Genomic DNA, 21,320 nt, shown 5'->3' with positions numbered 1-21,320 from the left:
CACAACCTGTTCATGAACAAATTGTATGACTGATAGTTTGTACGCGACAAGTTTTAGCAAATGTAAATTGTGTTTCTGTGTGCAAGAGCGAGAATAAAAGAATTTTGAATGAAAGAGCAACAAAACAAACGGTAGTCTTTTATTCAAAATAATAATTGGGGTAGCTTTTAATACGCGTGTTTGCAATAAACGGCCCTTTGGAGCTTTCAACAGGCTAGAGCTTTGCCCGTTCTGGTAACGTCAGCACTCCCGACTCCAACAATTGCTTCAGTTCTGCGGGTTTCAGCTCCAGTTCCTCGATCAGTTCTGCCTGCCTGGTGTTTTCCGCCTTGGGCAGCTTGCCAGGCGTACGACTCAATCGTGGAGCGGGACGTGGCGTCACTGTGTCGCCGAGCAGCTCGAAGGATTCCCGCTCTTTATTGTGCGTGTGTTGGTTAACCTTTCGATAGTCCAGCACGGGATAAACGCAAGCATCAACATCTTCGAAGATCTGCGACCATTCTGCTTGGGTTTTTGTGAGGAATGCTTCCGTTAGCAGTCGCCTGCCACGCTCTTGATGCTCGTCTCCGAACTGCGACAGATCCTCTGGCAGCTGCAGTCGCTGCCTGAGCAGCTCAAAGAACTGCGGCTCCAGTGCGCCCACAGACATGTAGAGACCATCCTTTGTTTCGTAGGTGTCGTAGAAGTACGCTCCGCCATCGAGGATGTTATCGCCACGCTGCTTTCCCCAAATGTGCAGATCTCGGGACAGGAACAACCAGCTGGCCACATAGGCAGCACATTCGACCATGGAAGCATCCACAACCTGCCCACGGCCGGAATTGTGTCGCTCCAGCAGGGCCAGGCAAATGCCCAGGGCACACATCACACTGCCGCCGGCAAAGTCAGCCAACAGATTAATCGGCGACGTGGGCTTCTCGTGGCTGCGGCCCAGCATGGACAGCACCCCCGAAATGGCTGCATAGTTTAGATCGTGACCAGCACGTGCCGCCAGACGTCCCTGCTGACCAAAACCAGTCAATCTGGCATAAATCAAGAGCGGATTCTCTGCACACAACTCGGCGGGACCCAAGTGAAGTTTCTCCATGACGCCGGGTCGGAAGGGTTCGATGAGAACATCGCATTTTCTGGCCAGTCGACGCACCAGCTGCTGTCCCGCGGGGTCTTTTACATTGACACACATTGTGCGCTTGCCATGCTGCAGTACATCCAACGGATTGTCGAGTAGCTTTAAGTTTAAGTAAAGTTAAACAAAGGATGGAATTTCGAACTGCTTTGTTTACCTTGTCAATGCGCGTGACGGTGGCTCCAAAATCCGTCAGAATTTTGCCACACAGTGGACCAGGCGCCAGGCCAACGAATTCCAATACTTTGATGCCTTTCAGCGGCATATTTCAAAGGCTGCAAGTCTTTTAGTAGGTACTAGTGCTAGTACGAGGCTTAATTGCACTTTGGACGCCATTGCATTAGTGCTGTCAACTTGGCTTGTTCTTAATGTAAGAAAATTATAGGATTTTAGCTATTCATTAAAAGTTAATGGTTACTAGCGGTAACTGATGTGCTACTGGAACGTACCTTAGTTACTTATTGTAAAATATTGCATATTCTAGTTCATTTTGTTCAATTTTTCGTGTTTAAATTCCATGTTAAATAATTCAGCTTTTTTTCTAGTCTGCCATCACTGATTTGGCGCTGCCAACAATTTGGAGCAGCCCTGGTTGCCTGACCCAGCAACGGAATGTCGGTACAAAGGGGAAGCCGCAATAACATTTAATCAGAATTAAATTAATGAAAATTAGGCAGAAACAGTAACCGAAATTAACTAAACATTCCGCAATGCCACAGCAGAGACGCAAGGTAGCCTTCAGTGGCAAGAAGAAGAAGGATCAGATGTTGCAGAAACGCAACACAAAAGGTACGCCCCCCGCCCCGTCCAATAAGAGAAAGAAAAGAAAAGAAATCAAAAATCCCACGAACCAACACCAACAATTGTCATTTTGCCGGCAGGTCCGCCCAAGTATTTACGCAGTGCCCAGGAATCCTACGAGGACAGCGATGTGCCCGAAACGACGCGCAAGCTCATGGAGCAGCCCTTTGCTCGCGGTGGCAATCGCAACAAGAATGTAAATCGCTACAATTTGCAGTTCTACCAGGAGGGCAAGAAGGAACTGGAGCAGCTAAAGCTGGAGGGTTTCAAGCCACTGCAGACGCTCAGTCCGATAGAGCGCGAAATCGATGAGCGTTACTTTGCCGGCTGTGATTTTCCCGTGCGTCCGCCCTGGAGTTTGTCGAGCACCAAAGAACAGCTGGACCGCTGTGAGAACCGTTACTTTAAGGTAGGTCATGGCTCAGGGCATGTGTAACTGTGTGCGTTAGTTAATTGTGCAACTCTGGCTGCCCCCAGGACTATGTGGATGAGCTGCAAAAGAAGCAACGCAGCGGCGACTCCAAGGAACTTTCGCTGTTCGAGTTGAACCTCGAGACGTGGCGTCAGCTGTGGCGTGTGCTGGAATTCTCGGATATATTGCTCATCATTGTGGATGTGCGCTATGCCACGTTGATGTTTCCACCCTCCCTGTACGACTACATCATCAAGACACTCAAGAAGCATGCAATTGTGGTGTTCAACAAGGTGGATCTGGTCGAGCCGCAGGTGGTTGTCGCCTGGCGTGCGTACTTCCAGGAGCGTTATCCCCAGCTGCCTGTCGTGATGTTTGCCTCCTTCTTGCCACGCTCACGCAAGGGCTGCCAGCGTGGTCCCCAGGCACACAAACGCAGCATGGAGGGCGTGTACAACATTTATCGCGAGTGCCAGCGGTATGTGCAGTCCGAGGTGGACCTATCCGCGTGGGAGCAAAAGATACGCGATGATATGCGCAGCGATCAGCTGGACATACTGGAGGATGTCGCTGCCGCCGTGGAGGGGGAGCTAAAGATCAGCAGCAGCATCGACACCACGCCCCATGAGCATGTCAAATATCACAGTGGAGTGCTGACCATCGGCTGCATTGGCTTCCCCAACGTGGGCAAGTCCTCGCTCATCAATGCCCTCAAAGGACGCAAAGTGGTCAGCGTTAGTCGCACGCCCGGGCACACCAAACACTTTCAGACCATCTTTCTGACGCCACTCGTGCGGCTGTGCGACTGCCCGGGTCTAGTCTTTCCCTCGACAACGCCAAAGTGCCTGCAAGTGCTGCTCGGCAGCTTTCCCATCTCCCAGCTGGCGGTGCCCTATCGCGCGCTGAAGTTTCTCGGCGAGCATGTGAATCTGCCGCAGCTGCTGCGCCTGCAGCTGCCCGAGGACTATGACGAGTGGTCGGCGGTGGCCATTTCCGATGCGTGGGCCTACAAGCGCGGCTTTCTCACCGCCAAGGCAGCCCGCCCGGATCGCTATCGTGCGGCCAATCACATTCTGCGCATGTGCCTGGCCGGACAGCAGCAGCTGGTGCTGCAGTTCTATCCCCCAGGCTACGATGCACGTCGCGAGCACTGGCTGCAGCATGCCGATGTGCCGGAGGTGAAGAAGTACCAGCAAGTGGAGCTGCAGGATGAGCCAGAGAGCGAGACCAATGGCGATACTTCCTCCGTGTGCTCCGACAGTGAGTTGGCTGCTGCAATATCTAGCTCCTCTTTTAGTAACCTTTCTCTTGCAGCTGCTGATAGCGAGGATGAGGACGAGGATAGCTCGAATGATGAGACCAATGCTGATGAAGACTCTTGCGCCATCGAGGAGGACGAGGCTCCACGCTCGCGTAATGTTTTTGCGCTGCTCGAAGACGAATAAGATTTATCACTGGACAGACTCACACACACATAATTTATTTTTTGATCATGCATAGCTCTATATTTTTCTGGTAATATACCAAATCGACTATACAACAAACAAACAAAAAAAAACAATAAATTGGCATTAAATTATGCTAAAGAGCCTCTCAGCCTGCGTGTGCCTCTTCTGCTCGTTTATATATCATCAATTTCATCGGAAGAAAATGAATCATGATCCAGTTTTTCATCCAAAGAAAGCAGCAACTCGATGGCTCTGCAAAAGCAAAAGGAATTTGCATTAAAAATTTGCCAAGAAAAAGGTTTTTTCTAAGCCAAAGATTAAAAAGCTAACAGTTGTTGGTGGTTGGACAGCGCTTGCTACAGGTACTTCAATTACAAATTCATGCACAAGACATGTATGTTGTTTTTTAAAAAAAAAACTTGAAAATTGTTCTTTGGATTTGGGCACCGACTCAGCTGCCCGAAACCATAAAGGCCTCAAAAGTAAAGGGACAGCTGCCTCATGCCACATCTTGTTAATTTTATAGTCTAAGATTTATGCCCTTACTTAATCAACTGCTTCTCTTCGCCATGCTCCTCTATGGGTGCAGGGTACAACGCCTTTTTGAGCAGCAATCGACCCAGATGAGTGCGCAGCTCCAGCACCACTTTGGCAGTCTCTGGATTGCATTTAAAGCTGTCAAGAAAATCACATTTAAGTTTGATCTTTCAAGATTTTAGAGCTGCACTCACTAGTATGTATTGGCCACGCATAGATACGGCACTCTGTCGGCGACACCCGCCTCCACGCCATCGCCGAATATGATGAGTGCCATGGGAAAGACCATTGTGGAATCGAGCAGATACAACGATGAGGATTTCTGTCGCTGATAATACACAAAGTAATCCGAATCGAAGCTGCTTTCGCCGCTGTTCACAGAGGACGGATGGAAATTGACACGCTTGCCATCGTCCGTGGACATGTTGTGGACAGCACGCACCGAATTTTTGATGCGACGCGCTTTGCTAAGGGATAAATGATGGGAAATGAAAGGATTTTCATTGGTAATTGTTAAGTTTCAACGAGTTCGTTTTGCATCTTTACAGGAGATACAACGACAAGCCAACGTCTCGCTGAGAAATTTCTCTCGCAACATGTAACAAAACGCTCGCTTGCTCGCTCGTTTCACTGCCACAAAAAGGAACGACTTATGACTCAAATTTCTAACTAATTTGGACCCATGAGAGAGCGTTTAAGATCCCCCAATCTTACCGCAAGTAAGCCATATTAGGATAGAGACCCGCTCCAATGATAGCTCTCAGCAGCGGAATCTTCTCCGAATTAATATTGGATGACTTATCCAGCAAGCCAGGAGAGCTAAGAAATCTGCAAAGAACAAAAGATGAGCATACATATTTAAGATTACAATTATAACTCTGAAACCCACTTGTAATTGCACAGCAACTCAGCAAATTGATGCTTCATGCGCTCCAGCTGCTGCAGCGTCATGTAGCTGAGATAATTTGTGTAGCAAAAGTTTCTATCGCCACTGCGACCGCTCTTGCGATAGGCACAAATGGTATTGTGCACCATGAGATGATCGCTGCGCACACTGTGTGCCATGCGCCGCTTGACCTGATCCACGCGACTCTCCTGCCCGAGGGGCGTGTAAAAAGGCGACTTGTAGGAGAGCGCCGCCGCGGCCGAGGTAATGGGATCCAGGCAACAAAAGAGCGCCGACATGAGCATCATTTTGCCCATTTGTGGATCCACAGGAAGCTTGGCCAGATGCACGCCGAGGGGTGTCAAAATGCCAGCCTTGTCCAGCGCACCAATGCTGGAGGAATAAATTCAATTAGATTTTATTTTGGCCAGAAATTCATTCACTCACCGCATGAGCAGCAGCACACCATTCTTGATGGCCTCCTGTTCGGGCGCACTGATGAGTGTGCCGAGAAAGTCATAAGGATTATCAATGTGCAACAATTTCAGACTCAAAATGATGGACTCCAGCTTGGAGCGCAGTATGTCCGGTGTGGGTATGTCCTCCATGCGCTCCTCCCTTGCGCGTGTAAACAAATTGTAGCAAATGCCTGGACGCACGCGTCCAGCACGTCCCTTGCGCTGCTGCGTGTTCGCTTTGCTCACCCACACCTCATCGAGGCTTTGAATGTTGCTGGCTATGTCATAGTTGCTGGCCTTGGTGCGGCCCGAATTGATGACATAAACGACATCGTCAATGGTCACCGACGTCTCCGCTATGATGGTGGACATGATGACCTTGCGCTTGCCCGCGGGCGGGCGGCGAAACACGGCCTGCTGCTCCACCGAGGGCATCAGCGAGTGCAGCGGATAGAGCACGAGACTGTGACGCCAGTGTTGACCCTTGACCGAGCCTTGGGGGTTTTCGAGTGCCTTGTTCAGCTTTGAGATCTTGTCAAAGCCGGGTAGGAAGACCAAAATGGCACCCTCTGGCTCGTGCTCGCAAATGTAGTACACGAGATCTGCTATGAAATCAATGTCCTCACAGCCCTCCGACTCGGGCAGACGCAGTTGGTCGAGCACCCGGCGATCGTACATGTGACGCACGCGACGCACATAAGGCAGAATCATGGCCTCGTGTTCCATTACGCACTCCCTGCGATCCTGTCTAGGTTTCCGTTTGGAGCCACGCGAATTGTTGTCAAATTGGTAGTTGGTGAGGGACAGAACATCCTCCAGGTAGAGCATGCGCACGGGAAACATGACACCTTCGATGCGAAACATGGGACAGTTCTCGAAGTAATCGCAGAAATCTTGCTCCCGCACGGTGGCGCTCATCAGAATCACCTTCAGGTTGGGCCTGTGGGGCAGTATCACCTTCAGCAGACCCATCAGCATGTCTGTCTCCACGCTGCGCTCGTGTATCTCGTCCAGGATGAGCACGCTGAGGCTGTGCATCAGCGGATCGGACTGAAGCTGCTGCAGCAGCACGCCCGTGGTGCAGTAGGTAATGGAGGCACGATCCCGCGGCTTGCGACTCTCCAGACGTATCTGATAGCCCACGGACTGGCCGAGACTCTCGCCACGCTCGTAGCTCACACGTTCGGCTATCGTGATGGCGGAAATGCGACGCGGCTGGGTGCACACAATGCGACAGTCGGAGCCACGGCCCTGTACAATGCTGTGGTCGAGCAGCAGTTGCGGCACTTGTGTCGTCTTGCCACAGCCGGTGCTGCCAACGATCAGTATCACTTGATGCTGCTGGACGGTGCGTATTATCTCCTCGGCATGCGCCATGGCCGGCAGCTGCTCGCGTGCCTGCAGACGCTCCCTCAGATTGGGTGCCTGCAGTCGCTCCCGGTGCTGCTCCATCAATTTGGTATCCAAGTTTTGGTTTATGTAGTTCAGCGTGGAGTTTTCCTGCTTCTTCTCGGCAATGAATTGGTGGAAATTGACGCTCAGCAAGTGGCGGAATTGCAGCTCGAATTGTTCATCTCCGTCAGTGTGGGATTTCCTCGGCGTCTTGTTAAAGTCCTGCATGAACTTTTTGACCTGCTCTAGCACGCCGCCGGGCACATTGACACCGCAGCCCATCCTTATTTTGGGCACCTCCGGCTCGGGATTTCCCCCATTCTTGTTCTGCCTTCCGCGCTCCTTGGCGCGCTGGCGACCCTGGTCACGGTAGTACATCCCAATTGCTTTGCCCTTCAGCCCGGGCGGACGGTTGCCTTTACGGGCATGGTTGTCGGAATCGCGTTCGCGATCCATTTAAACAGTTTTAACTTAATTTTAATTTAACAAATCAAATCGAACCACATATCCAACAGCATGACAATCAAATACGCTGAACTTGCCGGTTTTTTCTTGTTGAGAGCGTGCGGTAACACTAAAATACCACCGAAGCTCAAAACAATTCAATTTTGAATGTTGGATAAAAAAAATTGTATTTATTTATATACATTAGAATATAATCTCATATCCTTGAAAAAAGTTCATTACATTTTGAACTGGAAGTAAAGTATTCTCGAATAAGCAGCAAATAGCTAGATTTCTGGCTATATCTTCTGCTCAGTATATTTTTAAAACGACACGACTATTTTGGTATATTTATCATCATCAGTCGGTATATTTCACAAATAAACCCACGGTCACACTACGAACAACGCGCTGAGTGGAACGCGCTTGCATTTTTATGAATTTTTGCGCATAACCAGATACTAAAGGCCAACAAATTACGTGTTAAGTTGTTTATACCGATACTCCAAGTTTGTGTTTGATTGTACGGCACAGCACGGAGCAGCCAACAGTTGCTTGTATATTTCATGTATCAGCCAAGGCGAGACAGCAACAAGTGGTGGCCTAGCGATCATTAAAGTAAAAGCCAGCAATAAAAAGAAAAGTAAGCAAAACAAAAGGAAATCACCACTTGGCATACACCAAATATTTTGGGTGTACAACAAGTTGGCTAGTAATTACCACGCAAAAGTGTGTTTTTTGTGTTTGAAGCGGTTTGCGCAGCTCAGCTCAGCTTAGCGCAAGCGTCAACGTCGGCGTCGACGCGTATAAAACAAACAGAAAGCAGGCAGAAGCCGTTTGATTTTGGCTGTGTGTGAGTGCGTTGGTGTGTTTATGTGTGTGTCTGCGCCAAGCCATTATTTTTCTGTCTTATGACGTAAACCTCCGAAAAAAATCAAAAGTGAGCAGAGGGCGACACAGAATATATATATACATATATAAAGAAGGTGAGCGCATATTTGAATTCTCAGTTTGTAAACTCTTATTTGAACTGGCTCTTTCTTAGAATTTCCAGGCAACACCAGGTCTGTTCTGGAATGGCAAAGGCTCATTTTCTCGTGCGATAGGGCTTGTTTACATTTCGTCTAATTGTAGGGTATGACAGGATATAACTAGTTTGATGGTGATTTTGTTGTTTGATCAAACGGTGGGTCAATGCTCGTTTGTTTCTTTATTCTGCCTCTCCATGCTTCACTGCCTTATGCTGTATGTAAGTCGTAGCTGGCAAGATCGGATACAGGTGGTCACCATAGCAACTGTTAACGATAGCAAGGGTATCAAAAGCAGCGGCTTTCTTGTAGTTTTAGTTTTGTGGTTGCTGCAGCGGCCTCTGAACTATTCACACACATGCACAAACACCACTGCAGAAAGTGCAACCGTGTAAACAAAATAGAGAAAGAGATTCCACAGACGCAACACCAACCTTACCCCCTCTCTCGACAGGGCAAAAGGCAATTGCAACAGCCGACCGGCTCGGTAAAATTCTGAAGTAAAAGAAATCTTGTTGAAAGCATTTCCTCCACACATGCTTAGACATGAAAAGAAATTGTGATTTGCTTTGCTTTGCGCTGCCCTGGCATGAACTTGTCGCTCCACTCTGTGCTCTGTGCCACTCGACGTGGACGCTCTCGAGTGCTGTCTTGCTGTCTTCCCACACTCTCTCATACGAACACACAGCGACACTTTGTCAAGCACATCATTCACATTGGCATTAAATGTGATTTCTGCTTGACAATTGTGAATGATTTGCGTACGTTTTGCACGCCCATCAAACAGAGTCAATAGGAATGGAATGGCAGACTGGAACGAAGAGCGAACTGGAAGACGGGAACCGAAGCTGTTGCGTTGCCAACTTTTAATCATAATCATAATACCTCCGATTGACAAGGGTATAAAAAGTAGAATCCGCAAAACCTGTTGCTCGTCTGCCTTTTTCTGCTACATCGACATACTTCGACTGCTGAGGCGAACTCCGATTCCGATGATGTGATTCCATTAGTGATTCATTAGATGGATGCGTTGTCTAAGCGTTCGCCGTTCCCAAGCGATCCTCGCGAATGGAGGCCACTTCAAATCTTAACGGCTTGCATTTTGTTCTCTAACCACATGATTCACACAATAGCCAATACGCACACACACACACACACACACAAATCAGCCATAAACATTAATTTTTACCTCTCTCGCGACAGACAGACTGCTTGGCCTCTCTCTACCTCTCTCGCAAAACTCTCTCTCGTGTGTACCCTGTGTTCTGAAAGGGTACATTTGCTCGGAGTAGATTTAGTGTTCTGTTAAGAGATTTGAAATAAATTCCAATAATGATTTACAGGAAAATCTTTTACTCTAATTTCTAACATCTTGACGTACCTATTCATATCTTTTAAATCACTTTTGCATCATCCGTTATTAATGCATAAATCAGGGAAAGGGTATCCCATAGTTGAAATGTGAATCCAACTTGTTGAAATTTCCTATTTTGGTTCTACACGATTATCGTTCATCACATCATTTTGTAAAATTAGTTTGCGCGATTATTAATGCATGTATTTATCTAATTGCTTTGGTTTATTTTCGAGTTTGTGTTTTGTTTATTTTTTTAATCAACCGTTTTCACGCTTCGTATGAGCCATCGAAAAGCATGCGCTCTCTGGTCTCCATCCTCCCGCTCATTATTTACATGCTAATTGAAAATTCCACACTGAGCTGCGAGATAGTGGATGAGGTGGTGGTGGTGGTGGGGGGATGCTCTGCCTTCCCTGATCAATTGTAAATAAACCACAAGCTGATAATGACTTCCCATTCCCTGCCTCCACGTACCACCATCGACACATCACCTATTCCATCATCGATTGCATTCGTCAGACAAAAGCCATCATCAATCGGTTTCTGCAGCTCGACAAATTCAGTTCTCTCTGTCTCTGTGCTTCAACTGTAAACAAAGAACAGCTGTTGGGAGCTGCGCATGTCCCAAAACCAAAAAAAAAAATCCATTTGTCGGCAAAATGCGTCTCAAGAAGCTCGGGTCTGCTTACGTTGTTTTTTCCCTTACCAAAATGAAATATTAATTGGTTTACCATTTAATAATTCTAGAATGTCTCGGCATGAGAAGTCAAAGTCCACAGGCGGTGGCTTACTGGAGAGCCTGTTCGGACGACCATCCAAATCGAAAGGCAATAGCTTCAACAGCGGCACTCTGACTCACGGCGGTCGACCCACCTCGTTGGAAAATGACGGCGTGCTGGGTGGTGTCGAAGATGTGGAGCATTACATACAGGAGCTAAGCGAGGCTCAGGTGGATGCTCAGTTCTTGGAAATCATCGAGGATATGAATATACCCAAGGACAAACGGGAACCGTTGCTGGCCAAGTCCAAGGAGGAGCGTCAAAAGATGATACTCTGGCATCTAAAAGGTAAATCGACTTTTCATTTCAATACTTTCATTCTCTTGTTTCCCTTGTTCTGTGTGTGTTTCCGACTTTATTGCATTCCATTCTGATAAGATTACCCAAAGACCTAGTGGTAACGGTAACCACGGTGGGGTATACGGGTGTACGTGTGGTTATCAGAGTGCGTGTTTGTATGCACTGTGTCTGAATTCTCGTGAAATTTCTCTGTTGTCTGTCCCTCTGTTTGTTTCTCCTTTGTTTTATTTGCCAATATGCTTCATACTTGTCTCCACTTTTGTTTCTTTTTTTATACAAGATATCACCGCTATTTGGCGGTTTTATGATGAATATGATGTCAACGATCTGCTAGAAAGTAATGCATGGGCAGTATTGGAAATGTTGCACATTATTTCTATATACAAAATATTAACACAATTTTAAAAATATTTCGCTAAAAGTTGGCAAAGATTTGCATTACTGATGAAGGCTGTATATAGGATAGATGCGCTAGAATCGGCGCAATATATCATAGACTTATTTATTTAGATGCCATAGAGATTGTTTTTTTTTAATTCTTGGACATCCTCTTTTTTGCACTTTTCGCTTGTGCATCGGTTGGGATAAATTTGATTCAACCAATAAATATCTCTAGTAAGAAAGCTATCATAGAGCATCTAAAAGGTAAATTCCATCAACTAGGGTCTCTTCTAATTTGTTATCTTTTTTTTCCATTTCCACTTTTAAACATTTCCACTTCTGCCATTTCCTTCATCAGCTTTTCCCAGTCTTTCCATAAGCCAGCACAATTATGTTATGAACCACAAGCAATTACCACTGTAACGAGCTCTCTTTGCGTATCTTGAAAATATGTTCTCAATGCCAACATTAACTGAAGAATCTACTCGACTCGTCTCGTCTCGTCTCGCTCCAGTTAATTGCCCCTGTGCCCATGGCCCATGGTCCATGGTCCATTATCAGGTTAGGAGTCGCGAAGTAAATGCTCTCGACGCCATCAAAAGTTTCTGTCTCTCTCTGTCTTATCGTTTGTAACGGTTTACTTGTGCGTTAACCTTGACTGAACTGTACATAGCCGTACTACTTCTGCTCATTCGTTCTCTTTCTTTTTATCAAATATTATAATATATGTATATAATCGTACGTTTTATTCTCGTACAAGCACAAGCGACTGCGTGACATAAAGTCATATGGAAATATAAATATTTTAAGTATACAAAGACATTGAAAATTGAATTTTTAAACCATGCATATTATACAATTTTAATTACGTCAAGTGTCAAGAGCGTGAACAGCAGTGTGCTTGTGGTTGTGCTCTCCATGAGCAAGTGCATCCAAAATAGTGGGAGACAGAGAGAGAGACCAGCACAAGGTAAAATTCGCATGTGAGAGAAAGCTTTTGCTCTCTTCTTTGCTCTCTGAATTTACACACGGTACATGTGCAGTGGCAGGGTATATTTCATTCACTTTGGTGCGTGTTACGGGTTGAAGTAAGCGTCTAAAATTATTTTATTTGTTTTGCGCTGCCACTTCCGCTTCCGAAGATACCGAAGAATATGGAATATGTAATGATGCTCTCAGCTATTTTCCCGCTCAAATTTACAAACTTTTTCTTCTAAACTTCTCCCAAATGAAGATTACAGGGCATCAGATAGTCGATAAAAGTCATCCATCGAATTTTCCTCTCATTAGAATGCAAAAATAATCGTAAATAAAAGCGTTAAATACAGTTTATGACAAAATCGGCTGAAAATAAATAATGATGATGTTGCCAATAAGCAAACCCACCTGACTGGAGGTTGAGCTGAGTGCGGATTGGCTGCTGGGGGGGGGTGTGAGCGTGGTCCAGCCTGCTTGCGGGAATATTCAAGTAAACAATAAATAAACCGAATATAAAGTAAACATTTGCTTTATGGGTCGTGTTTAGTGTGGCAGAACCAAACCCCCCGCCACTGCCTCTGCCACTTGTTTGCGAAATGAACTGAAAGCTTAAACAACGGTTTGACTGCTGGCCAACAAACAGCTGAAATCCGTTCATTAACACGCTTCGTTTGGCTCTCACAGAGTTAATTAATAAAACAGTTAGTGTACGAGCAGCGCAGTACCCGAGTACTTTGAGGCCTCTCCGATGGCTACTTGTATCCATATCGGGAGTCTTTGCCATGGGGGAGGGCCAATTTGAATGTTTTTTCGATTGCATATTAAGCGGAATGATTGGAGTGGGTGTGTTGTGGTGTATGGGGGAAGGTTCCCCCCCCCACTTCAAGGCTAATTTTTGTGGATTGTATTTCGAGGTTTTCTTTTTGCTAACAAGCGTTTTGGGATAAGGTTGTGCAGTGAAACTACACTGAATAATTGTGTTCTGGAGAGCGAGTTCTTAGAATGCTAAGAACATAATCATCTACGCCCTACCATTATTATTTTCTGGGTATAAACTTTAGACTGTACAGCAGCGGATGTGATCTGGCTAGTTCAACATTTTAAATGTGTTTACATGTGGAAAAACTATAAAATACTTCACATTTGTTGTTAGAATCAATTGAATTGATTGTGTCAATCAGAAGCTTGATGATTTTCATTTGGAATTTTGTGAATATTTTACGAGCCATAAAAATAACTGAAACTTGTGGAACTCCAAGGTCAAATTAGGTAAATAAATTAATGTAAAAACTACATATAAGCGGCATATTATAAGAGCTGGAGAACAGCCTAGAAATAATGCCATGTCTCTGTGGATTATTCTTCCATAGGTGACGCCAGCAAGTTGCACAAGCGAAAAGAGAATACAAAATACAAGACTTCGGGTAGAATGCTAAAACAAAATGCATGCCGTGTGCCAGATTCCTCGTCATGCTTATATCTAAGTATTTCTGAAGCTTTGCACAATTTTTAGTGGTTCTTATTATCTAGCTTCCACTTTAGTCGCGCAAAGAATTGTGTTAAAAAAGTATGGGGGGCCCAAAAGATAAAGTCGAATGAATCACCATTGTCAAATATGGGTAGAACCACTAACAAAACTTAACGGTAGAACCCACTGATTATACACACAAATTTAGCGCGGGAACGCCGCAGATTGGAGAACCCTAGAGGTTTTTCAATCTATTTAAATGTAAATATGCACCAAGCTAATGTTTTTTGCATCACAATTTAAGTGCTCTACCAATGCACCTGTTGTATCTTAGAGTTATCATATTATATTCTTATCAACTCAGCTATGAATCGGCAAAAAATGTGTGTGAAAAGTGTGCTAGTATGAGGTCATTCGATTAATCATCCATTGCGTGTTAATGGGATTTAATTGGGAGCATTATTTGATAAGATATGCAGCCCACTCGTAACCTTTTTTAAAGCCACACTAATGCAATATTCTCTGTAACTCTCGTCTCTTCTTTCAACCAGGCAAAAACTCGCTGGAGCGGAATACGCACTCGCGCTTCGAGAAGCCCATCGACTATGTGGAATATCTGCAGAATGGCGAGCACAGCGAGCACAAGGTCTACCAGTGCGTGGAATCATTGCGCGTGGCCCTCACCAGCAATCCCATTTCGTGGATCAAGGAGTTCGGGGAGGCGGGCATCGGACAGATTGAGCAACTGCTGTCGAGAGCCAAGAAGGATCGCACCTACGATCGCATCGAATTCGAGGCGATACGATGCCTCAAAGCGATCATGAACAACACGTGGGGACTCAATGTGGTGCTGGTGCCGGATCAGCATAGTGTGGTGCTGCTGTTGGCACAGTCGCTGGATCCCCGAAAGCCGCAGACCATGTGCGAGGCCCTCAAGCTACTCGCATCCTTTTGCATTGTCTACGAGCGAAATGGCTACGAGAAGGTGCTCCGAGCCATCACCACCATAGCGGCGACATCGTACAAGTCCAGCGAACGCTTTCGACCGATTGTGGATGCTCTCTTTGCCTCGGACAAACAGGATCCCAAGCGAGAGTTGGCCTGCCACAGCCTGATCTTTATCAACACGCTGACAAATACGCCCACGGATCTGAATTTCCGCCTGCATTTGAGGTGCGAGATTATGCGCATGGGGCTGTACGATCGTTTGGATGAGTTCAAGAAGATCGTGGAGACGAGCAACAATGAGGCGTTGCAGCAGCACTTCAAGATCTTCAACGAGATACGCGAGGATGACTTTGAGGAGTTTGTGCAGCGCTTCGATAATGTCACCTTCAACATGGACGATGCTCAGGATTGTTTCGATGTGCTCAAGAACCTCATTACGGACACAAACTCGGAGCCGTATTTCCTGTCCATTCTGCAGCATTTGCTGTACATTCGCGACGACTTTTACTTCCGACCTGCGTACTATCAGTTGATTGAGGAATGCATCTCACAGATTGTCTTCCACAAGGGGTACTGCGATCCGAACTTTGCCAATCGCGACTTTAACATTGACACCTCGCTGCTGCTGGACGATATTGTGGAGAAGGCCAAGGCCAAGGAGTCGAAGCGTTCGGAGGAGTACGAAAAGAAAATCGAGGAGCTGGAGAGCGCCAAGCAGGAGGCGGAGGCCAAGGCCGCGCATCTCGAGGAGAAGGTCAAGCTGATGGAGGCGAATGGTGTGGCAGCTCCGTCGCCCAATAAGCTGCCAAAGGTCAACATACCCATGGCACCGCCACCACCGGGCGGAGCAGGCGCACCACCACCGCCGCCGCCACCTATGCCAGGGCAAGCGGGTGGCCCGCCGCCACCACCGCCCATGCCTGGCATGGGTGGACCCAGACCGCCACCACCTCCGCCTATGCCTGGCATGGGTGGTGGTCCACCCCCGCCGCCCATGATGCCGGGCATGATGCGACCGGGAGGTCCACCGCCGCCACCCATGATGATGGGACCCATGGTGCCGGTACTGCCGCATGGCCTGAAGCCCAAGAAAAAGTGGGACGTGAAGAACCCGATGAAGCGCGCTAACTGGAAGGCCATTGTGCCCGCCAAGATGTCCGAGAAGGCGTTTTGGGTCAAGTGCCAGGAGGATAAGCTGGCACAAGATGATTTCCTGGCCGAACTGGCCATGAAATTCTCCTCCAAACCGGTGAAAAAAGAGCAAAAGGATGCGGTGGACAAGCCAACAACGTTGACCAAAAAGACGGTCGATCTGCGCGTGCTCGACTCCAAGTCGGCACAGAATTTGGCTATACTTTTGGGTGGCTCCCTGAAGCATTTGTCATATGAACAGATTAAGATTTGTTTGCTGCGCTGCGATACGGCTATACTATCGTCGAATATTCTGCAGCAATTGATACAATATTTGCCGCCGCCAGAGCAGCTGAAGCGTTTGCAGGAGATCAAGACAAAGGGTGAACCACTGCCGGCCATTGAACAGTTTGCAGCGACCATAGGTGAGAGGAAGCACTATAAAAAAGAGGAATATAACTTACATTTTTATCCCTCTTTCAGGTGAAATCAAACGCCTGTCGCCGCGCCTGCACAATCTCAACTTTAAGCTCACTTATGCGGACATGGTGACGGACATCAAGCCCGACATTGTGGCCGGCACAGCTGCCTGCGAGGAGATGCACAATAGCAAAAAGTTCTCCAAAATATTGGAGCTCATACTGCTGCTGGGCAACTACATGAATTCGGGCTCCAAGAACGAGGCAGCCTTTGGCTTTGAGATCAGTTATCTGACGAAGCTAACCAACACCAAGGATGCGGATAACAAGCAGACGCTGCTCCATTATCTGGCTGATCTGGTGGAAAAGAAGTTCCCCGATGCGCTCAACTTTTACAACGATTTGTCGCATGTGGATCGGGCGTCGCGTGTGAACATGGATGCCATACAGAAGGCAATGCGGCAAATGAATTCAGCGGTTAAGAATCTGGAAACGGATTTGCAGAACAACAAAGTGCCGCAATGCGATGATGATAAGTTCTGTGAGGTGATGGGTAAATTTGCAGAGGAATGCAGACAGCAAGTCGATGTGTTGGGTAGGTCTTGGATAACCCCTCCTCTAGCTGCCGCAGAAATGATTGAACTTATTTTTTTACAGGCAAAATGCAGCTGCAAATGGAGAAGCTATACAAAGACCTGAGCGAGTACTATGCCTTTGATCCCAGCAAATACACCATGGAAGAGTTCTTTGCGGATATCAAGACCTTCAAGGATGCCTTCAAGTCCGCCCACAACGATAATGTGCGCGCGCGCGAGGAGCTCGAGAAGAAGCAACGCATGCAGGAGGCACGCGAACAATCGGCGCGGGAGCAAATGGCGCGACAACAGCAGAAGCGTGCGCTGGTCGATATGGATGCGGCACAGGCCCAGGAGGGCGTCATGGACAGCCTGCTGGAGGCACTGCAAACGGGTTCGGCCTTTGGCCAGCGGAATAGACAGGCGCGCAGACAACGACCGGCGGGTGCCGAACGGCGGGCACAACTCAGTCGCAGTCGATCCCGGACGCGTGTGAATAATGGACAGCTAATGACCCGCGAGATGATATTGAATGAGGTGCTCGGTTCGGCGTAGTTTTCACTACTCCACCTACTCCTGCTCCACCTACTCCTGCTCCACCTCCTCCTGTAAATATATAAATAGACATCTGTAGCGATCTAAGGGCCTAAGACATTAGCTATGTACATCTGTATCTGTATCCGTTTATCTGTGTATCTCCTCCGTGTGTACATATCAATTCGATTGGCATGTGTATCGGGTAATTTTTACTGTAACAAAGCCGCAAAAGTACTAATTAAGCTGGGCGGTAGCTGCTCTCGTTGGTGTATGGCATTGCTGAAACAGTCCTATCAAGTCACAAAATGGATACATTTGTTCTACATTTAACCAAGGTCTTGTGCAAGGTATTCCAAAAGCAAAAATTGTACTTATAGCTGTACAGAAAGAATCTTAAATTGTTGTTTGAATTGTGATCTGGAAGGCGTTGAATGGCCAATAACTATGTTGGGTCTAACGAGTCTAAAACCTTGTGGAGACTGTATTTTCATTACTCTTCACACAAATGCACATTTTAAATTGTTTCCATAGAGTCTATTTTGTTTCTTTTATTCACACTTTTTTATGGAATTTCAATAATATTGAAACAAATACCCTAAAGCACATAATTCCATTTAATTTACACATTTTAGAGGCATATTTTGTGTGGTAAACTTTTGGCTTCCATATTTGTCAGTCAGTTTTTCATTGTTAATTGCCTTTTATATCCGTTTTAAATTCATTGTTTCTTCAAATACTATTCCTCTATTCGAATGATAATCAAAAGTCATTAGTATTTAAACAAAAATGCTTATAAAACCTGATTTAAAAATGAATTTTTAATTTAATCAAATTAAATGGACTGCCATATTAGCCACAAAGTCTGAATCCAGTCGAAGAATATTTAAAATTGATTTATTTTAACCTTGTATAAGACTGCATCTGCATCCTGAAATTGTACACAACTTTCTTAAGAAATGTTATCCCGCCCTATTGTAGTTCAGAAAAATCAGCAATGCCTCCAAATCAAAATCAAAACCAATCTTTGGGCTACCAACCCCAAAAGACAAACGAAAAATAGAATAAAATTATACATTTTTTATACGCTTTTACTACTGAAACTGATCAATGGGTCAATGTTGCCTGTTCTTATGCTAGAAACTAAAAACAAAAACAAGTCGATGGATCTTTTGTGGATCTTTATAAACTCGCGATTTCTCTGTTCGTTTTGCTGTGCACTTCGTTTTCGTGGCACTCGATGTGAGATCTTTGTACTTGAAGAGATAAAATGATATTCCTTTTTGTATTTAATTTGTTTTTAAGTGAAACTTTTAAAATCGTGTTTTTAACTCTTCGCGCTACACTTAACAATTTGTTACTTTATACCTTGCATACAATATTTTTTTTGTGACAATTGATAAACGTAGAAAATACACTTTGAGAAATGAAATAAATTCTATTTTTTAGCAAAATCAAAAATATACGCAGAAAAATGTTTAATGTCTGCAACTATTATCGCGGATATTCCCCATTTGAAACCTTTTAGGGGTTTTCCTTCATTTTTAGTTTGTTTTATTAACAAAGATATTTTATCGCTAGTGTCGCGGCACCCATAAAGCTCTATGGAGGTGCTGGAGGGTACTGCGATTACCTCGTACAACGCACAAAATGCACTTGCTCTGCGGCAGAGAGGGGAGCGGGTCTGGCCTGCTGCTCGTAGGAGTGCGGACATGGGCTTGCTGCGGGGCCAACGGCCATAAAACTCTCCAAAACGTTAAACGAAGCCGCACGACAAAGCCCATTCCAATCTGTCATCGTTCCTAGTCTGGCGACGGTAAATACGTTATACACATGTTTGGACTTACATATATTCGTTATAATATCTCTTTAGCTTTGGCTGATTGCCCCTCGAGTTTCATTTTGGAGTCTGCTTTATGGGCTTGGACATGGCTGGATTTATTAAGACAATTGAAGAAAATACAAAAATATATAAATATTTTTTCTGGAGTTCTTTACAATCTGTTTATGTCCTCCCTTGGGACAGATGCTAATTTATGATGATTGAATAGAGATGCATTAGAGTGTTTTAGAGATCAGGGATAAGGTTTTATTGGAGCTGGGATGAGTTCAGTGCGGATCGGTAAGAGGATGGGATCAATAAATTTATGTTGATGCATTTCAAAATACTTTTGATTCATAGACAATTTATGTGGAAGAAGGATGCCTCATTGTTGTGTGTTTAATTATGTTTAGATGTTTTAATATTCTCTCTAACTCTAATTGGATGCTAAACTGGCTTAAATAAGTATAATGATTGCATCCAGTTATAACAGAAGAAGCGTTTTAAGAGGCATCTTAGACATTTGAAGCACAAATTGATTAATCTTTTTGGATATACTAGAAGAGCATAAATTAGACAGAAATCTGATGAAGAGATCTCAAAATCTATCATGCAAATACATGATCCAACTTCTTCTTAAAGATCTTTGATTCATTCTAGACTAGATTCATTCTGTGTGTAAATATTTGTACGGCATATGTTTACATACCTCCCTTTTCGGATGAGCCTGTGTAAGCCCCTAATGACTTCCAGGTAACCTTCTTACCTTGTTACATGACTTGCCCGTGCCAGACCCCAGAACCCAGCCGAAATCGAGCTGCAACCTAGGCACCTACCCGGTTGCCCTGCCCACGCAGTAAATTCCTTCGAATTGTTGACGATTTGCGAAAAGAAAAAAAAACGAAGCAAAAATCTGGGCTGTGGCTGCCTAATTGTTGTGTGAACTTTATGATCTCAGGCACGATCAGATGCGATGCCAGCCCAACCCAGCCCCTCGATGTCTCTCCATAAGCCTTATTTGGTGTCCTCCCGTTCTAGGTCGCGTTCGCGCAATCATAAAACGTTTCTTCTGTTACCCGTCCTTTGGCCCTTTCAATTGTTTTACAATGTTTTGTCTTACGGACATTAAGGGGTTTTTTGTGTGCTCGAAGCGAACCAGTTCTCTGGTAGATCACATCACACAACACAGCTCGCTCCTGCGCCCAGCGTTAATAAGTGAATTTTAAGTACCTCCCTCGCGAGGCCAACGGCTGTTGCTGTTGCTGTTGCTCCTGGTCCTCCTGCTGCTGCTGCTGCTGCTGCTGCTGCTCTTAACCATGTCCAGCTTTGCTTCCATTGTCACAGCTGTATTCATTTCTAATTATTTGACGCGACATTTGCAGGTCTAGAATGATCAATGAATGTATTCTTTATAGCTTTATGCTTCTCGAGTTTCTGGAATCCCGTGGGATTACTCAATCGGCGCGAGGTGAGGCTCATCTTTGCTGTCTTCTTGTTTTTGGGATTAGCGAGGGAGTTGACTTTTCTGGGGAATGGCAAACAAAGATTACGCCTAAAACGGTAGATTCGGTGGTTTTTGTAACGGTTTCTCAAATCTTTTGTTTTGCCAGAAGTTCTGGTGTGGGTTTGAGTGAATGAAATAGGATCAATGTTCAAATTTCATCAATTTCCTTTGAGCTGCATCATCTGAAAAAATGTGGACAACATTGTTCGATATATTAACGAAAATCTGCTATTTAATGGTGGAAGATCAGTATGAAAATAGCCTAAAGTTCTTATAGATTTTTCTTGCAAATCTCTCCAGTGCAGTGGCATTTCGTAGAACGCTGGAACTTGAGTTAAAGAATGTAGACTTGGGATATTATATAAGGTAAGGCAGCATAATTCTATCCTACATCTCTAGTGCCCATTTATCAGTATACAAAAGTCAAAACAGTGAGTTGCAGTTTGTTTTTCTATATTTTTCGATAGCTTCTTATCGAAGCCCTTCAGTTCCATTCCGCCTTAGCCTCCCCCAGTCAAGCACAATGATGGTGGCACCTTGTCAGTATCCTAACCGATCCAAAGGCAGCAATTATGAGGCAATTAGAGCAACA

The 21,320-nt window shown here is 45.5% G+C and overlaps 4 protein-coding genes across 6 annotated transcripts; 2 read left to right on the top strand and 2 right to left on the bottom strand.

Annotated features, from left to right (window-relative positions):
• Nucleotides 1-109: 109 nt before the first annotated feature.
• LOC117582549 (alpha-methylacyl-CoA racemase) lies at nt 110-1,458 on the bottom strand. Its single transcript, XM_034270361.1, has 2 exons — nt 1,284-1,458; nt 110-1,228 (listed from the first exon to the last, which is right to left on the bottom strand). The coding sequence occupies exons 1-2, from the start codon at nt 1,389-1,391 to the stop codon at nt 215-217; spliced, it is 1,122 nt and encodes a 373-aa protein (XP_034126252.1). The 5' UTR covers nt 1,392-1,458; the 3' UTR covers nt 110-214.
• A 261-nt stretch (nt 1,459-1,719) lies between these two features.
• On the top strand, nt 1,720-3,882 carry LOC117582548 (guanine nucleotide-binding protein-like 1). The gene is made up of 4 exons (XM_034270360.1): nt 1,720-1,915; nt 2,008-2,336; nt 2,405-3,599; nt 3,654-3,882. The coding sequence occupies exons 1-4, from the start codon at nt 1,837-1,839 to the stop codon at nt 3,782-3,784; spliced, it is 1,734 nt and encodes a 577-aa protein (XP_034126251.1). The 5' UTR covers nt 1,720-1,836; the 3' UTR covers nt 3,785-3,882.
• Nucleotides 3,818-7,590, bottom strand: LOC117582546 (ATP-dependent DNA/RNA helicase DHX36). The gene is made up of 6 exons (XM_034270355.1): nt 5,658-7,590; nt 5,214-5,603; nt 5,039-5,152; nt 4,519-4,791; nt 4,334-4,462; nt 3,818-4,039 (listed from the first exon to the last, which is right to left on the bottom strand). The coding sequence occupies exons 1-6, from the start codon at nt 7,514-7,516 to the stop codon at nt 3,961-3,963; spliced, it is 2,844 nt and encodes a 947-aa protein (XP_034126246.1). The 5' UTR covers nt 7,517-7,590; the 3' UTR covers nt 3,818-3,960.
• Nucleotides 7,591-7,888: 298 nt separating this feature from the next.
• Nucleotides 7,889-17,929, top strand: LOC117581837 (protein diaphanous). Of its 3 annotated transcripts, none has more exons than XM_034269286.1 (5): nt 7,889-8,147; nt 10,637-10,956; nt 14,347-16,299; nt 16,358-16,888; nt 16,951-17,929. In XM_034269286.1, the coding sequence occupies exons 2-5, from the start codon at nt 10,638-10,640 to the stop codon at nt 17,421-17,423; spliced, it is 3,276 nt and encodes a 1,091-aa protein (XP_034125177.1). In that variant the 5' UTR covers nt 7,889-8,147; nt 10,637; the 3' UTR covers nt 17,424-17,929. The 3 variants fall into 3 exon arrangements, with proteins under 3 accessions (XP_034125177.1, XP_034125178.1, XP_034125175.1); XM_034269287.1 differs by having other exon boundaries at nt 7,889-8,490; XM_034269284.1 differs by lacking the exon at nt 7,889-8,147 and adding an exon at nt 10,440-10,568.
• The last annotated feature ends 3,391 nt before the right edge of the window (nt 17,930-21,320 follow it).

This window comes from Drosophila guanche, unplaced genomic scaffold (genome assembly GCF_900245975.1).
Source record: "Drosophila guanche unplaced genomic scaffold, DGUA_6, whole genome shotgun sequence".
Classification (NCBI taxonomy): domain Eukaryota; kingdom Metazoa; phylum Arthropoda; class Insecta; order Diptera; family Drosophilidae; genus Drosophila; species Drosophila guanche.
The sequence above is the reverse complement of the archived record's forward strand: the minus strand, read 5'-3'. Positions and strand labels throughout refer to the sequence as shown.

What these genes read in the sequence shown, in the direction of transcription:
- LOC117582549 (XM_034270361.1), bottom strand. Translation starts at nt 1,391, where the DNA reads ATGCCGCTGAAAGGCATCAAAGTATTGGAATTCGTTGGCCTGGCGCCT. An exon ending in CCGTCACGCGCATTGACAAG is followed by an intron (nt 1,229 to 1,283) that starts GTAAACAAAGCA and finishes TTAAACTTAAAG; the next exon opens with CTACTCGACAATCCGTTGGA.
- LOC117582548 (XM_034270360.1), top strand. Translation starts at nt 1,837, where the DNA reads ATGCCACAGCAGAGACGCAAGGTAGCCTTCAGTGGCAAGAAGAAGAAG. An exon ending in GCAGAAACGCAACACAAAAG is followed by an intron (nt 1,916 to 2,007) that starts GTACGCCCCCCG and finishes TTTTGCCGGCAG; the next exon opens with GTCCGCCCAAGTATTTACGC. An exon ending in TTCCTCCGTGTGCTCCGACA is followed by an intron (nt 3,600 to 3,653) that starts GTGAGTTGGCTG and finishes TTTCTCTTGCAG; the next exon opens with CTGCTGATAGCGAGGATGAG.
- LOC117582546 (XM_034270355.1), bottom strand. Translation starts at nt 7,516, where the DNA reads ATGGATCGCGAACGCGATTCCGACAACCATGCCCGTAAAGGCAACCGT. An exon ending in GAGTTGCTGTGCAATTACAA is followed by an intron (nt 5,153 to 5,213) that starts GTGGGTTTCAGA and finishes TGTTCTTTGCAG; the next exon opens with ATTTCTTAGCTCTCCTGGCT. An exon ending in GAAGAGAAGCAGTTGATTAA is followed by an intron (nt 4,040 to 4,333) that starts GTAAGGGCATAA and finishes TTGCTTTTGCAG; the next exon opens with AGCCATCGAGTTGCTGCTTT.
- LOC117581837 (XM_034269284.1), top strand. Translation starts at nt 10,549, where the DNA reads ATGCGTCTCAAGAAGCTCGG. An exon ending in GATACTCTGGCATCTAAAAG is followed by an intron (nt 10,957 to 14,346) that starts GTAAATCGACTT and finishes TCTTTCAACCAG; the next exon opens with GCAAAAACTCGCTGGAGCGG. An exon ending in ACAGTTTGCAGCGACCATAG is followed by an intron (nt 16,300 to 16,357) that starts GTGAGAGGAAGC and finishes TCCCTCTTTCAG; the next exon opens with GTGAAATCAAACGCCTGTCG.